Source organism: Tenrec ecaudatus, chromosome 16 (genome assembly GCF_050624435.1).
Source record: "Tenrec ecaudatus isolate mTenEca1 chromosome 16, mTenEca1.hap1, whole genome shotgun sequence".
Classification (NCBI taxonomy): Eukaryota; Metazoa; Chordata; class Mammalia; order Afrosoricida; family Tenrecidae; genus Tenrec; species Tenrec ecaudatus.
Genome location: NC_134545.1, coordinates 64,368,189 through 64,384,769, shown reverse-complemented (window position 1 = coordinate 64,384,769; position 16,581 = coordinate 64,368,189). Strand labels below are relative to the sequence as shown.

Genomic DNA, 16,581 nt, shown 5'->3' with positions numbered 1-16,581 from the left:
GTGTGCATCCAATGATATGATTTTTTGTTTTTTGATGCCTGATAACTGATCCCTTCAGGAGCTCGTGATCACATACGCTTGTGTGTTCTTCCTTGTGGCTTTGTTGCTTCTGAGCTAGATTCCTGCTTGTTTATCTTCAAGCCTTTAAGACCTCAGACACTATATCTTTTGGTAGCCGGGCACCATCAGCTTTCTTCACCACATTTGCTTGTTCACCCGCTTTGTCTTCAGTGTTGTGTCAGGAGGGTGAGCATCATAGAATGTCAATGTAATAGAAGAAAGTATTTTTGCATTGAGGGAGTACTTCAGTGGAGGCCCAATGTCCTTCCGCCACCTTAATACTAAACCTATAAATATAGGCACATAGATCTATTTCCCCATCCTCCTATATATTTGCATATGTACATGTCTTTGTCTAGACCTCTATAAATGGCCTTTGCCTCCCAGCTCTTTCCTCTATTTCCCTTGACTTTCCTCCTGTCCCACTATCATTCTCAGTCCCCACCTGGGTTTCAGTAATACCTCTTCGTTACATTACCCTTGATCATGCCCAACCAAGCCTCCCACACCCACCTCACCACCAATTTGGATCACTTGTTGTTTCCTTGTCCCTGGGTTTGTTAACACCACTTCCTTACCCCCACCCCACCCCCACCTCCTCCTATCCCATTTCACCCCGGAACTGTCGGATCCATTGTTTTTCCTCCAAATTGTTCATCCACCCTATCTTATTTAGACAGAACTGTGGAGATAATAACATGCACAAAAACAAGACAGAGCAAAACCAAGCAACAATATACAACAAAACAACAACAATAACAAACCACTGACAAAGGACAAAACAAAACACAACAAGAAAAAAAAGCTTGTAGTTAGTTCAAGGATCATTTGTTGGCCTTTAGGAGGGTTTGACAATCCAGTCTGTTGGGACACCACACCCTGTTCCCGGAGTCTACCTTCAGCTTTCCCTGGGGACCTTGCCGCTTCATTCCCTTGCTGTTCTGCTGCACTCCCCCAGTGCTTTGTCTCAGTGTGGTGGGATCAGGTTGGGTGCAAGTCCCACACTGTCTCCGGTGCTGTCCCCACAGGGCCATGGGTCAGTGAGGGATGTAATGTCTCATAGTGGGGCTGGCCATGTGATCCTCTCTGTGCACTGGCTGCTCTAATCGGGGTCATCGTCCTCAGGGGCTAGTGGGCCAGGATGTGCTCCACTCTCTCCTACGCCCCCTTCATCTGTTCCTGTGTGCTCTGATCAGATACGTTCCTCTTCCAGAGCTGCAGATTCAATGCCGTCCTTTGAAATAAATTCTTCTGGGGGGAGGGGCAGGTGTCCACTTAGTATTTGGTACTGGGCTCAGCCACCCAGACCCCTACCTTGGTTCCCTACTCCACGCCAGAATGTTGCATTCACACCTTGGGGCACTGGGTTGAAGTCTGGCCCCTCTTTCCCTGTGAACATATAAACAATACCCTGCCTTTGGGTGGGTTAGTCCCCCATGCCCCCGCAGCCCATTACTTCCTTATTTTCATCCTTTTTTCCCCCTTTCCCCACCTCCTCCCCAGTTGTCTACCATGTGCATCCCTGGATTTGATCTGGACCCTGCCATACTAAATGGTCCTCACCCCAAGAATGTTTGTATATAGTAGCTTTTCCCCTATGCCCTTTTTGCATTTATTTTCAAACGCTCACCTCAGTGGACTCATGTTGTACTTGTCCTTTTGTGAGTGACTTACTTCACTTAACATAATTTCCTCCAGTTCTTCCCATGCCATGATGTGCTTCATACGCTCATCATTGCTTTTTAGCAATACATAGTACTCCATTATATGTATATACCACAGTTTTTAATCCAATCATCAGTTGATGGAAATTTGGGTTGCTTCCAACTCCTTGCAATTGTGAACTGTGCCGCAATGAACATTGGAGTACAGATGTCTGGCCTTGGTTTGTTTCTTGCCTTTTCTGCGTATATGCCCATTAGGGGGTTGCTGGGTCGTATGGTAACTTGATTTCCATCTGTTATAGATATCGCCAGATCAATTTCCATAGTGGTTGTACATACTTACAAGTCCACCAGCAGTGAATGAGAGTTCCTGTCTCCCCACAGACCCTCCAACACTTGTTGCTTTCTGATCTTTTGAATGGGGCTACCATTGAGGGTGTTAGGTGGTACCTCATTGTTGTTTTAATTTGCATTTCTCTTATGGCTAAAGATCAGGAACATTTTCTCATATGTTTGTTGGCCATTCGGATTTCTGTCCCTGTGAAACTTCTATTCAAGTCCTTTGCCCACCTCTCAAGTGGGCTATTAGTTTTTTTTCTTTTTGGAAGCTAGCAGAGTATTGTAGATTTTTGTAATAAGGCTTTTGACTGATGTGTCATTGCTAAAGATGTTTCCCCAGTCCATGGACTCTCTTATTACTCTCTTGGTGAATTCTTTTTATGTACACATGTGTTTTATCTTCAGTATATCCTATATGTCAATTTGTGCCTCCTCTGTGTGTGTGTCCTTCCCTATTTCTGATAGCCCATGTATTCCCTGTGCCAAAGTTCTCAAATTGGTCCCAATTCCCTCATTGATGGCCCTAATAGTTTGGGGTTTAACTTCAAGGTCTGTGATCCACCTTGAGTTTATTCTTGTGCATGGAGTGAGATAAGGGTCTTGCTTAATTTTTCTGCAGGTAAATATCCATTTTTTACATCACCACTTGTTAAAGAGGGCATCTGTTTCCCATTTGATATTTTTGGGGTCCTTATCAAAGATCAGTTGTACATATGCTGATTATTTTATTTTTGAGTTTTCAGTTATTTTCCATTGGTCTGAGTATCTGTCATTGTACCAATACCATGCAGTTTGACAACTGTGGCTGGATAGTATGTGCTAAAGTCAGGTAAAGCAAGCCTTCACACTGTGTCCTTCTTCTTGAGGAGATCTTTGCTAATTCTGGTCTTCTTCCCTCTCCATATGAAATTGGTAATCAGTTTCTCCATTTCTTTGAAGAAAAATGAGGGTAATTGTATCAGGATTGCATTAAACTTGTATTTTGTTAAGAATTTTTGCATCAATGTTCATTAGGGATATTGGTCTGTAGTTCTCGATTCTTGGGGGACCCTTGCCCGATTTGGCTTATACTAGCTTCATAGAAGGAGTTCGGGAGTTTGCCTTCTTTTTCTATGTTCTGGAAGAGTTTGTGTAGAATTGGTAAATGCTTGGTAGAATTCTCCAGTGAAGCCATCTGGTCCAGGGGGTTTTTTGGTTGGTAATCTCTTGATAACCTTGTCTATTTCTTCTATTGCCATGGATCTGTTGAGATTCTTGACGTCCACCTAGGATAGCCTAGGAAGGGATTGTTTTTCCAAGAATTTGTCCACGTCTTCCAAATTGTTGAATTCAAAGAAGTGCAATCCTTCATAGTACAGTATAACTATCCTTTTGATTTCATTAGGGTCTGTTGTAATGACCCCTCTTTCATCCCTTATTCTTGCTATTGAAATTTGTTCCCTCCTTTTGTTGGTTAGGTTTGCCAATGGTCTATAGATTCTGTTTATCCTTTCAAAGAACCAACTTTTAGCTGTATTAATTTTTCCCATAGTTTTCTTATTTTCCCTCTCCTGGATCTCACTCCTGATTTTTATAATCTCTTTTCTTTTGCTATTAGTAGGATTGTCCTGCTGACTCTCCTCTAGTTATTGTAAATTTTGTGCCAGCGTATCAATCATGAATCTCTCTTCCTTTCTCAGGTGTGCATGTATTGCTATGAAACTTCCTCTGATGACTGCCTTTGCTGTGTCCCATAAGTTTTCGTACATCGTGTGTTCATTCTCGTTGGTTTCTAGAAATTTCCTAATTTCATCTCTGATCTGCGCTAGTACACAGTCCTTTTGCAGTAGAGAGTTATTCATCCTCCAATTGTTTGCTCTTGTTTTCTTTGCCTTCTTTTTGTTGATTTGCAGCCTTATGACACAGTGGTCAGAGAGAGAGGTCTGTATTATTTCAATGTGCTTAAATTTATGTAGATTTGCCTTATGCCCCAGCATGTGGTCTATCTTCAAATATATGCCATGTGAACTCAAAAAGAATGTGAATTTGTATTTGGATAAAAAGCTCTGTAAATATCTATCAGTTCAAATTGTCTAATTGTGGTGTTTAGCTCTCTAGCCTCCTTGTTGAATTTCATTCCCTGTGATCTATCTGTCTCAGAGAGTGGTGTGTTGAAGTCACCCAATATAATTGTCGAGTCTGTGATTTCTTTATAATCTTTTGGAGAGTTTGGTTGACGTATTCAGCAGATCTCTCATTTGGGGAATATATGTTTATAATGATTAGTGGTTCATCGCCTACCATTCCCTTGAGCATTATAAAGTCTCCCTCCTTATCTCTTTTTATGGTTTGCACTTTGAAGTCAATTTTATCCGAGATTAGCTTTGCAACCCCTGCTTTTTTGTATTGCTGTTTGCTTGGTAGGACCTTCTCCAGCCTCTGATTCTCAGCCTATTTTTGTATGTAGCCTTGAGATGTGTCTCCTGTAGGCAGCAGATTGATGGGTTGTGTTTTCTAAGCCAGTCTGCTAGTCTCAGTCTTTAAACACCTGAGTTCAGGCCATTGATATTCAGGGTTATTATCTCCATTTACGGACTCTGTGATGTCATCTTATACCTTTTGTGTTGGGAGCTTTCCTACTTTCATTTCTCATTAGTGTGTGTGCATATGTGTGTGTGTATCATTCTTGACTTCTTTCCATCCTTAAGCCAATGCTATCTTGGGGTCTGTTTTCTCTTTGTTGCCCTCTGGGTGAGGTTGTTCTATGTGGTGGTCTCTTATTTATGCTTGGTTGGTGTTGTTCTTCTGCCCATACTGGGTTGGGAAGGATCTTTTGTAGGGATGTGTTTCTTCTAACATATTCTTTGAGTCTTTCCTTGTCTGGGAAGTCCCTTACTTCTCCATCTATCTTGATCGATAATTTGGCTGGGTAGATTATTCTTGGGTTTGCATTGTTTTCCTTCAATTTTTGGAATATGTTACTCCACTGTCTCCTCTTCTTCATAGTCTCTGCTGATAGGTCTTAGCATATTCTTATGTGGGAACCTTTATATGTGATTGCTTGTTTTCCCCTAGCTGTTCTCATGGTTTTCTCCTTTCCCTCAAAGTTGGATAGTTTAACTATTATGTGCCTTGGTAACTTCTTCTTGGGATTCAGTCTAGCTAGTGTTCTTTCAGCCTCCTGAATGGTTGCCTGGTTTTCATTCATTAAGCTGGGGACGTTTTCCTCCAAGAATTCTCTCACTATTGTTGCAGATGACTTCTTTGTTGTGTCTTCCTCCGGTAAGCCAATAATTCTAATGTTGTTCCGCTTCATAGCATCACACATACCTCTTAGGTTTTCTTCAGCTTCACTGATGATCTTATTAGATTTTGTTCACGTTTGTTAAAGTCTGCTTGGCTGTCCTCCAAGTCACTGATGCAGTTCTCTGATTCCTCCAGTTGATTCTCAAGATCCGTGTTTCTGCTACTGGTTTTTGTTATCTCCTCCCTAAGCTCCTGTATTTCCCTTTGGTGTATGGCCTTTATCTCCTCTATCATTTCATCCTTTTTCTGTATTGTTTCCCTCATATCCTGTATGACTCCAAGCAGCATTCTAAAAATTTCTTTCTCTGGCAGCTCAATATCTGCTTCTTCTATATATGTTGTTATGTTCAGGACATCTTCTGACATTGTCTGTTTTTTAATTGTGGTCATTGGGGCTGATGGCTGTTTGCATTGTGTTGTTTTAGAGGAGCGAGGTGCCATTTTCCAGGAAGTCGAAGAGCACTGGCTCTCTCTGGGAGACTTATAGAAATGCCTCTTCGAACTGCCTACAGATAATTTTACTATGGGATTAACCTACCACTTTATCCGCCTGTGGCTTCCCTATCAGGGGATTGCCCCAGAAGGCTGGTGGGTTGCCTGCTTTGGTGTTGCTGAGGTTGGGCAGAGGTTCCTGCAACAGCTTGGAATGTTGATGAGTGTTGGCTGAGCTGCCTTATTCCCCCAGGTACACAGGCAGGAATTCCCTGGTGAGAAATTGGGCAGAGTATCCCCTGGAGGGAAAGAGGGACTTTATCTAGCCTCAGGCTAACTACACAGGGTGGAGCTCACCTAGCTGGGTGTGGTACAGGTGTAAATGTCCTAGGGCAAAGGAAGTGTACTGGACATCAGCAGTGGAGTGTGAGAGAACAGGTAAAACCATTTAGACTGTGTGGGAATAGAGGGAAGAGAGGGAAACAAAAGTAACTATGTAGCTGAGTCCCACTCCCCGTCTGTGGAGCTGAAAGGGTTTAGTTCCTGCCCCCGAGGCAGTGAGGAAAGCAGCAGCTGAGCCAAGAGAAAGCAGCTGAGCAGCCCTCAAAGACCATGTGCAACAGAGAGCAGAGATGTTAACAAAAGCTACAATGTAGCTAAACCCCATCCCTGCCATGGTTTGGGTTTAGTCCCTGCTCAGACATGGTGGTGGCAAGCTGTGGCTGTGGCTGTGCCGTGAAAAAGCCCCTGTGCAGCCTTCCAGGACTGTGGGGAACAGAGCAGAGATGTAAACAGAATCAACAATGTAGCTGAACCCCCCCACCCCCCATTCCTACCTGTGGAGCTGCAAGGGTCCTGTCCCTGCCCTGAGGCAGGCGGGTGGTGGGGGGGGGGGGGACTGTGGCTGTATTGAGACCAAGCCCAGCTACAGTCTCCAAATGGTCCAGGCTCCGGTAGATACAGTGGCATGGCCAAGGTCAAGCCCCAGCTGGCTTCCACTGAAGTAAGCCAAAAGCCCCAGCCCCTCAAAACCCCATGTGTCGGTGCCTACTTATCTTTATGATGCTCCTCCTGCGTTCCAGCAGTGTTGAATTTCCTTCTAAGCAACTCTCCTGGGCTGGATTCTGGGGAGTCCCTCTGTTATGTGTCACTCTGTTGCCATCTTCCAAGAAGTCTCCTCTGTGTTTTAAAAAAGAAAATCAGTCATTTTTCCTTCACACTCTGATACTAACCCATTGGATCTTGTTAGCTATATTTCCTTTCTAGCTTGCAATGGAAATCTTGGACTCTTTGTGGAGCATGCCATCCATGCTGATTTCCTGGTGTCAGCAGTGTCACCCAGTGCGGAAAATTCTGGTGTCATTCCCACCTCTTCCTGTGTCAATGCACACAGAGTTCTTAGTAATGTTTATTATCAATTTAAATTATAGAATAATATGAGATAAATACAGTGGTAAATTGCTTAAATGTAATTATTTATTAGATTATACTAATAAAGCACCAAAATTGTTCCCTAAAATCTTTTTACATTGAAATTCAGCATTCTTAATCATAGCATACTTACTGTTTGGCAGTCCTTTTAACTTTTTTCTTCTTTTCTTTGATTCTCAAAAATTTATAGATTTAGTTTCACAAATACTAATTATCAAAATATTAGAACTAATACCAGAAAATTTGACAAAATTGACTATAAAAAAATAATAGCATGTACTTAAAACACATGCAGCCTAAACCATGTGCTTGAAAGTGTCATAATTGGGAGCTAATGAAAATTCTGACCAACACACAGTAGAAGATTCCAAAAGTCAGTCTGAATAGAGGTTTAAATTTGTAGGGATATCAGTGCATCGAAGCTAGCCTTCTTCTTGTTGTTAGGTGCCGTCGAGTTGGTACTGACCTGTAGTGAACCTACACACGATAGAACAAAGCACTGCCAGGCCCTGCACCATCCTCACTGTTGTTCTTATGTTTGAGTCCATTGTGGCAACCACTGTGTCGACCCATCTCCTTGAGGGCCCTCCCCCTTTTCACTGCCCTTTTACTTGACCAAGCATGACATCCTTCGCTAGTAACTGTTCTCTTTTGACAACATGTACAAAGTATAAAAGAAGTCTCACCGTCCTTGCCAAGAAGCCCTCTAGCCATATTTCTTTAAGACAGACTGGTTTGTCTGTCTGGCAGTCCATGGCGCTTTCAACACTCTTCTCTAACACCACAATTCTAGGGCACCAAGTCATCATCAGTGCAGTTGTGAGGATTTTGATCTTCTTTTCATTGAGTTGTAATCCATACTGAAGGCTGTAGTTCTTGATCTTCATCAGCAAGTGCTTCGAGGCCTACTCACGTTCAACAAGCAAGGCTTTGCTATCTGCATATTGCAGGGTGTTAGTAAACCTTCCCCCAATCCTGATTCCACAGTCTTCTTCATATAATCTACTTCTCTGATTACTTGCTCAGCATACAGATTGAATAAGTAGGGTGAGAAGATAAACGCTGGTGCACACCTTTCCTGTTTTCAGACCACGTAGTATTCCCTTGTTCTGTTTGTACAACTGCTTCTTGAGTCATGTACAGGTTGTAAATGAGCTCAGTGAAGTGTCTGGGTTCCCATTCTTCTCAATGTTAACCATAGTTTGCAACGATCCACAGTTGAGTACCTTGGCATAGTCAATAAAACACAAATAAACATCCTTTATTCTCTGCTTATAGCCAAGATCCATGTGACACCAACAATGATATACCTTGTTCCATGTCCTCTTCTAAATCTGGCCTGAACATCTGAAAGTGTCCTGCTGCCACCATGGTTGGTCGTCTGTAAAACTTCACTTGCATGTAATATGAATGTGATGTTCTATAATATGAGCATTCTGTTGGGTCACTTTTCTTTTTTTATTTAATTGTTTTATTAGGGGCTCATATAACTCTTATCATAATCCATACATATATCAATTGTGTAAAGCACATTTGTACATTCATTGCCCTCATCATTCTCAAAACATTTGCTCTCCACTTAAGCCCCTGGCATCAGCTCCTCATTTTTTCCCTCCTTCCCCATTTCCCCTCCCTCATGAACCCTTGATAATTTATAAATTATTATTTTGTCATATCTTGCCCTGTCCGACGTCTCCCTTCACCCACTTTTCTGTTGTCCATCACCCAGGGAGGAGGACACATGTAGATTCTTGTAATCAGTTCCCCCTTTCCAACCCACCTTCCCTCTATCCTCCCAGTAGCTTCACTCTTACCACTGGTCCTGAAGGAATCATCCACCCTGGATTCCCTGTGTTTCTAGTTCCTATCTGTACCAGTGTACATCCTCTGGTCTAGCCAGACTTGCAAGGTAGGATTGGGATCATGATAATGGGGGAAGGGAGGGGCGGAGCATTTAGGAACTAGAGGAAAATTGTATTTTTAATCATTGCTATATCACACCCTGACTGGCTTGTCTCCTCCCTGACACCCTTCTGTAAGGGGATATCCAGTGGCCTACGAATGGGCTTTGGGTCTCCATTCCTCATCCCCTGCCCCTCATTCACTATGGTAAGATTTTTTGTTCTGATGATTCCTGATACCTGATCCCTTCTACACCTTGTGATCACACAGACTGGTGTGTTTCTTCCATGTGGTCTTTGTTGCTTCTGAGCTAGATGGCTGCTTGTTTACGGGTCACTTTTCTTTGGAATGAATACAAATATTGATCTCTTCCTGTCAATTGCAAGTAGCTGCCTTCCAAATTACCTGGCAGAGATGAGGAAGCATTTTTAGTGCTTTATAAGTTGGTGGAAACATTTCCATTTGCATTCCATCAACTCCTGGAGCCTTGTTTTTGGCTAATACTTTCAATGCAGCTTTAACATCTTTCTTCAGTAGCACTGGTTCTGCTCTTAGGCTAACTCCTGAAATGGTGGAATGTCAACTAATTCTTTTTGGTACAGTGACTGTATTCTTTCCATCTTCTTTGGATACTTTCTCCATCATTCAATATTTTGCCCTTGGAGTCTTTCAATATTGTACCTTGAGGCTTGGCCTAAATTTTTTTTAATAGTTCTTTCAGTTTCAGATATCCTTAGTATGTTCTTCCTTTTTAGTTTTCCAACTCTAGATCTTTTCACACTGCCTTATAATATTGGGCTTTGTCTTCTCGTGCTGTCCTTTGAAATTTTTTGGTCATCTCTTTGACTTCAGCATTTCTTCCATTTGCCTTAGCTATTCTCTGATTAAGACCAAGTTTCAGAGTCTCTTTTGACATCCACTTTGACCTTTTCTTTTGATTTCTTCATGAATAATGTTCTTGATGTCCTCCCACAGCTCATCAGGTCTTCTGTCATTAGTGTTCAATTAATCAAATCTGTTCTTGAGATGTTCTCAAGATTCAGATGGGATAGACTCCAGGTCATATTTTGACTCCTGTGGACTTGTTTCAATTTAATTCAGCTGCCACCTCAATGTACATATGAGCAATTAGGGATCTATTCCACAGTCAACTCCTGGCTTGGTTTAAACTGCTTATTATTGTTTCTCCATCTTTTCTTCCCACAGATGTAGTCAATTTAATTTTTGTGCATTCCATCTGCACAATCTATGTGTAGAGTTCCTATTTGTGTGCTGTTGAAAGAAAAATTTGTTATGAACAAGTCTTCATCTTGTAAAATTTTATTATGTGATTTTCAGATTTGTTTCTGTCACCAAGACCATATTTTCTCAATACTGTCCCTTCTTCCTTGTTTCCAACTTTTGCATTCTAATTGCCAATAATTATCAATGCATCTTGATTGCATGTTTGATCCGTTTCTGACTGAAGAGGTTGGTAGAATTCTTCCATTCTTTCATCACTCACTTACATGGTTGGTGCATAAATTTGAGTAATAATTGTATTAGTGGGATTTCTTTGAAGGGGGATAGAACTAATCCTATCACAGACCGAATTGTACTTCAAGATTGATCTTCAAATGACCTTTTTGACAGTGGATGCAATGCCATTCCTCTTGATTGTGTTATTCCCAACATAGAAAATCGTATGATTTTCTGATTTAAAATGGCCAATACCAGTCTATTTCAGCTCACTAACACTTAGGATATCAATCTCTATGCATTCCATTTCAGTTATGATGATGTCCAATATTCCTAGACTCATATTTCACACATTCCAAGTTTTGATTAGGAGTAGATTTTTGCAGCTGTTTCTTCTCATTTTGAGTTGGTCCCATCCACAAATGAAGACCCTGAAAGCTTTGTTCTCACAGACCTTACTCCGTTCACATCACCATGGTCAGAAAGCAGCTCCTCCTCAGTCACGTTCTGAGTGCCTTTGACTGGTGGGGCCTAGCCTCTGGCACTATCTCGAACAATGTTCTGCTTCCCTGCATTAGGCCTTCACTATGGGACAATGTTTCAAAGAGACCTGTAAGGTTTTCAGTGACTACCTCCTCTGAAGCAGGGAGCCCAACCCTTCCTCGTTGTTTGCTTGTAGTGTGGGGGCTCTGCTGAATCCTGTTCATGTTGGTTGATCTTGCTGGCATTTGAAATATCAGTGACATAGCTTCCAGCATCATAGCAACACACCAGCTGCCACAGTACAACACACTGAGAGACAAGTGGTAGTCATGGGGGAATTACTTGGTCTTACATGCTAAACTGCTGAGAATCCTGACCTAACCAAGTGGACATAAAACCTAAAACATCACACACAAACTTTCTTTCATCCCTTTATTTCACCGCAATTCCACAGGATTTCAATGTACTCTTTAATAGTAGGACCTTGTCTGTTTTCTTCATCATGCATCTTCAGGGGCTACATATGAGTACAGTAATTACTTAGTGATTCTTTTAAACTAATTCTGCAGGTGCAGTTAACTGCATGGAGGTAGAGATATCTGTCCTCCTCTGATTACCCTATTGCCACTAAGCAAGAGTTAAACAAGCTTACACACTCTATCCTTTCTTACCTATTCTGACACCAACCATTCCTCCACGCCACTCTACATCTATGCTGGGTTCCATAATTCTTAGTAATGACCATACAGAACTCACAGACAATACCTGCAACAAAGGGGGTATATTCAGGAAGTCAATAGATTGCCACAAGCCAGAATCAGCAAACAGTATAGATATTGGTCATTGGTCTCTGCCAGCAGTCACATCTCTCTCCAGTTTTCAATTTGTCAGCCTCATACTCCCATAGCCTTTTCCTCCACAGGCCAAGAAGGCAGCCTGCCTGTCCCACTGTCCTGCAGCACATAGTCTTCAGGCCGATGAGAAGAAGTAGCCCATTGTGTTCGTGCTGCTCCTCTAAGTCTCCAGGCCATCGTCTCTAATGCAGCTGGTCTTGATGGCCTCTGCGACTCCAGACAGAGCTCCTGAAGGCACCCTTCTAAGGTCCCGGGTGTTTGTCTGCCCTCTGCTCTTGCAAAGATGGCTCATGCTTACAGTCAGGGGGGTGGTAGTGAAAACTGATCTATCCTTTCCATCATGAGTACATGTGGCTTATTTGTGTAATCCCATCAGTCATCTGGTCGGCTTTACAGAGACTTGGGTAGAAGAGTCATATAAAGAAATTCCATTCCACCACAGCAGGTTACGAATCACGCATTGCAAATGCTCCGGGAGAAAGAGTAAAAGACTATATTTAAAAGTTTGGACAGCTATGTGTGGCATATGTATTTACATGTTGAGAAAATGCATGCAAATTACTTGGAATAGTTTAAAGCAATATCAAAGTATAAGCTATTATTGTAAAAAAATGCTAAAAGGAGTTTTTTAAAGTGTGATTAAAAAGACCCAAATAAACCTGTGAGCTTCATTTTTAACTTTCTTATATTTTATAACTAACAGAAAGAAACACCTCCCCCCCCCCGCCCCGAGAAGTCATAGACCTCTGATTTGGAAGGGCACCCAAACGTTCAGCTTCATTCACTTTAACCAAATACAACATTTATTGCCTTAATTATAGAAGAGGAGAATGCAGTTAGGAGGGTTTAAAGATTTGCCTAAAGTAGAAATTCTCAAAGTGTTGTCCTTAAGACATCTGCATTAGAATCTTGCTAAGAAGCATAGATTTCAGAATGTCACTCAACAGTATTAAATTAAGTTCTTTAAAGGGATTTTTAGAAGTTCCTGCTCTATCAATGACTTAAAATTGTCCATGCTTTTCAAATTATAATGTTTATATGAATCATTTGGAAATGTATTAACATGCAAATTCTCCTGTAACTCCTGGGGCCAAAGATTGCATATTTCAAAGCATTCTCAGGTGATGACACTGTTGCTTTTAGTAGGACCGTATTTTCAGTAGTAATGCTCTAGAGCAGTAGACTTAAAGTGTGGCTCCTGCATCGCAGCATCCATGTCACTTTGAAACACAGCTGCACTCACCAGAAAGAGATGTCCTCGTTTTATTGACTATGCAAAGGCACAAAATTATGTGAATTATAACACATGATTAATAACCTTATGAAGAATGGGAATTGCAGAATACTTAATTGTGGTCATACAGAATCTGTTCATAGACCAATGAACAAAGGACAGAACAAGGGAATGTTTTAAAATCAGGAAAGGGCTACATCAGTGTTATGATAAAGTTACTGGTATGATTAGTAAATAATCGGAAAAGGGGGGACTAGATAAGGAAGAACGGGGCCTCAGGATCGGAGGAAGGCTTATTAGCAATTTATGATATACCGATGATACAATATTGCTTGTTGAAAAGCAAGAGGACTTGAAACACTGATGAAGATCAAAGATTACAGTCTTCAGTAGGGATTGCTACTTGATGTAAAGAAAACAAAAATCCTCAGGACTAGATCAATAAATTACATCAAAATGGACAGAATATTAAAATTGTCAAGAGTTTCATTTTACTTCGCTCTATTAGCAATATCCTTGGGAGCAGCATTCAGGAAATCGAGTGATGGTATTGCACTGGGCAAATAGGCTGCACAAGACCTCTTTAAAGTGCTGAAGAGCACGAATATCCTGTTGAGGGATCAGATGCACCTAACCCAAGACATGGTATTTTCAATCGCCTCATGTGCATGCTAAAGTGGGCCCTTGAATAAACAAGACTGGAGGAGAACTGATGCTTTTGAATTATGGTGTCGGTATGAATATTAAATATACCGGGAGCTGCCAGAGAATGAACAATTCTGTCTTAGAAGACGTACAGCCAGACTGCTCCTTAGAAGTGGAAATGATATCTCGTACTTTGGACGTCACCAGGAGGGACCATCCACGAAAAAGACGTCATGTTTGGTAGAGGATCTAGGGAAAAGAGGAAGCTTTTCAACAAGACGGATTGACACCAGAGTTGCGTCCAGGGGCTCAAACAGAGTAAGGCTGTCGCCGTGTTCATTCTGCTGTCTCCAGGGTCGCTAGGCAGGAATTTTCTGTGTTTAACAACGGCAACAACAGGGACAGAAAATGGAAAGGTAGAGACGACCCAACTTTCTTGGCGCTGCAGAAGTCAGAGGCAGAGAACATTTTGCAAAGTTAAAGGGTGGCCAGCAATCGAATGGTGCAAACCATCACCAAGAATAAAGAGCGCATTGGACTTCGTAGTTAGAAACTCAAAGATGATTCGGGTGAACACGGATTCCAGTAGCGCCGGAAGAAGTCAAGCTTCCATGCGTCCGCAAGTTCCCACAGCTGAGTCCCCGGGTGGAGACCGCGGAGCAGGTGCTGCAGAACAGAGGGCAGCGGCGAATCGTGAGCCTGAGCCAAGGATCCAGATTGGAAGGGGGTGATTTACACGGAGAAGACTAGATCAAAATAGTTGACATGCAGGATTAGCATGATACAGCCCAGGCACAGGTTTGCTCAGGATTAGCAACCACGGAGGTCAGTCAAGAGTCATCCAACCCTGTGAGCCGCGCGCGTGTGGGGTGCCAGACGGCGAAGTCATGCGGGTGTTTGCGAAGGGAGTGAAATCCGTAAAGGTGAAGCGATCAGAACCACTGGCATGTTCGAGAAGTCCTTCACTGGCTCATTTGCTCTCCCCGTTTTACGGAGGGGGGACCGCCGGTTCAGTGACTTGTCTCCAAGTCCAACCACGGAGACCAACCCTCGATGCGGCTGCTGTCACCCCGGGCTTCCTTGCCGAGGTCACGGGCGAGTCGCCCGCCAGCGTCCGGCGGGCGGCGGGCCGCGGCTGGAGGGCGCGGGACTACACTTCCCAGTGTGCCAGGCGGGGCGGGGCGGGGCGGGGCGGGCGCCCGCTCCTTCCCAGAAGCAAAAGCGGAAACAAAAGAGTCTCGCCGGCGGCCCCGCCCGCACACTTGCACACTCGCGCTCGGGCGCACACTGTGCAGACACCGGCGCCCGCAGCGAGCCAGCGAGCGGCGAGCCGGGGACCCACCGGGCGGAGCCAGCCGAGCAGCCCGCGAGCCGAGCCCGCGACGCCCCCACGCCCCCCGAGCCCGCAGCCGCCCCCCCGCTGGCCGGTGTCCCCGCGCCCTCCCTGACCCATGGCGCTGAAGCGGATCCAGAAAGTGAGTGCCGGGGCCCGGCCTGGGGCCCCTGCCCGCAGCGACCCGGCGGAGGGTCCCGAGAGGCGCTCGGGAAGGGCACGGGGTGCGAGGAGGGGCCGAGGGGCGGGCTAGGGGTCGGCGGCGCCGGCAGGGGTCGCGGGCACCGGACAGGTGAGGTGGGAGCCGAGACAGGTCCTTGGTGGTCGGAGATGCCGGGAGACCCGGGGCCCCGCTGCGCGCCAGCGCCGGAGCTGCGCCCGGATCCCGCGGCTGGAGATCCTCCCGGGTTTCCAGACCTGCCCCCCAAATCCGTGCCTCGCGGTCACGGCTGGGCTTTGCCCCACATCAGGCTAGTTGGGGCGCCTGTCAAGATGTGTTAACCTGCACGCTGTTTCTTTAGCCTGTCGTCTTTTATGTTCTTGCTTCTCCGGGCCACCGGAGAAGGCTAGGTAGGTGTGGTGGGCCTGCAGCCTTTCTCCTCTGAGCGACTGGATGTGCTTTCTTTGCTGTTGGCTTTTGCTCAGTTGCCCGAAGGGGCAGGAAAAGCCCATGTGGGGGCCGAGTCCCTTCCGCCTGCCCCTTCTATTTTGGTGTTTCTGCTGCTGCCACTTGAGGTCACATAGCTGTAGTGAAAACATAGTTGCTGGTACACAACAAGATGACCTCCTGGCTGTGATTCATGGTGACTCAAGCCAAACAGGTTTCCCCCCCATGATAAACTTATAGGCAAAGTTCAGGACACAACCGAAACCGCCACAAATTAAATGGTTTGATGCTTTGACACAGGGGTATCGAATGAGGAAGAAATGTGTATATTCATTTAACAAATATTTATCCTCCAATTCTGTGCATGGGATTGTCTCCACTGGCAAATTCCCCATTGCTACTGTTTCCAGTGTGAACTCCTCACTAAATTGGGGGATATGAGCAGTGTCTGTCTGTTCACTTTAATCTCTTGTTGGATATTGGTGATCTAACCCGTGTTCTTGGTCGTCTGCTCACTGACCCATGTATCAGGTGCTACTGTGACAGCCCATATTAGGAACATTGAGAATTTATGTATTGTAAAAATTTACTGAGCTATAATGAACATATCATACAATTCAGTAGTTGGATCATATCAAGACAGGTAGTGCAATCCTCACCACAATCAACTTCAGAAACTTTTCTTTTTTCTTGTCCCCCCCTGGCTGTTGAGAGAATTTATTTTTTAATACGGAGTGCATTCTGAAACTTAAGCCAACCACGGACGATATGATTTGTAAGCGAATTTCTATCAACTTTTCAACCGTTAATCAGTGTAGAACTAGTATATGTTGGATTCCTTGGGTGGTGCACCC

At 43.9% G+C, this 16,581-nt stretch overlaps 1 protein-coding gene across 2 annotated transcripts in view; it reads left to right on the top strand.

The window, feature by feature from the left end:
* Positions 1-15,018: 15,018 nt before the first annotated feature.
* Positions 15,019-16,581, top strand: part of UBE2D1 (ubiquitin conjugating enzyme E2 D1) — a 42,575-nt gene continuing 41,012 nt past the window's right edge. For both annotated transcript variants that reach the window (XM_075534172.1, XM_075534171.1), the window contains exon 1: positions 15,019-15,262. In XM_075534172.1, coding sequence (XP_075390287.1) covers positions 15,239-15,262 — 24 coding nt within the window. In that variant the 5' untranslated portion in view covers positions 15,019-15,238. The remainder of the gene's footprint in view (positions 15,263-16,581) is intronic.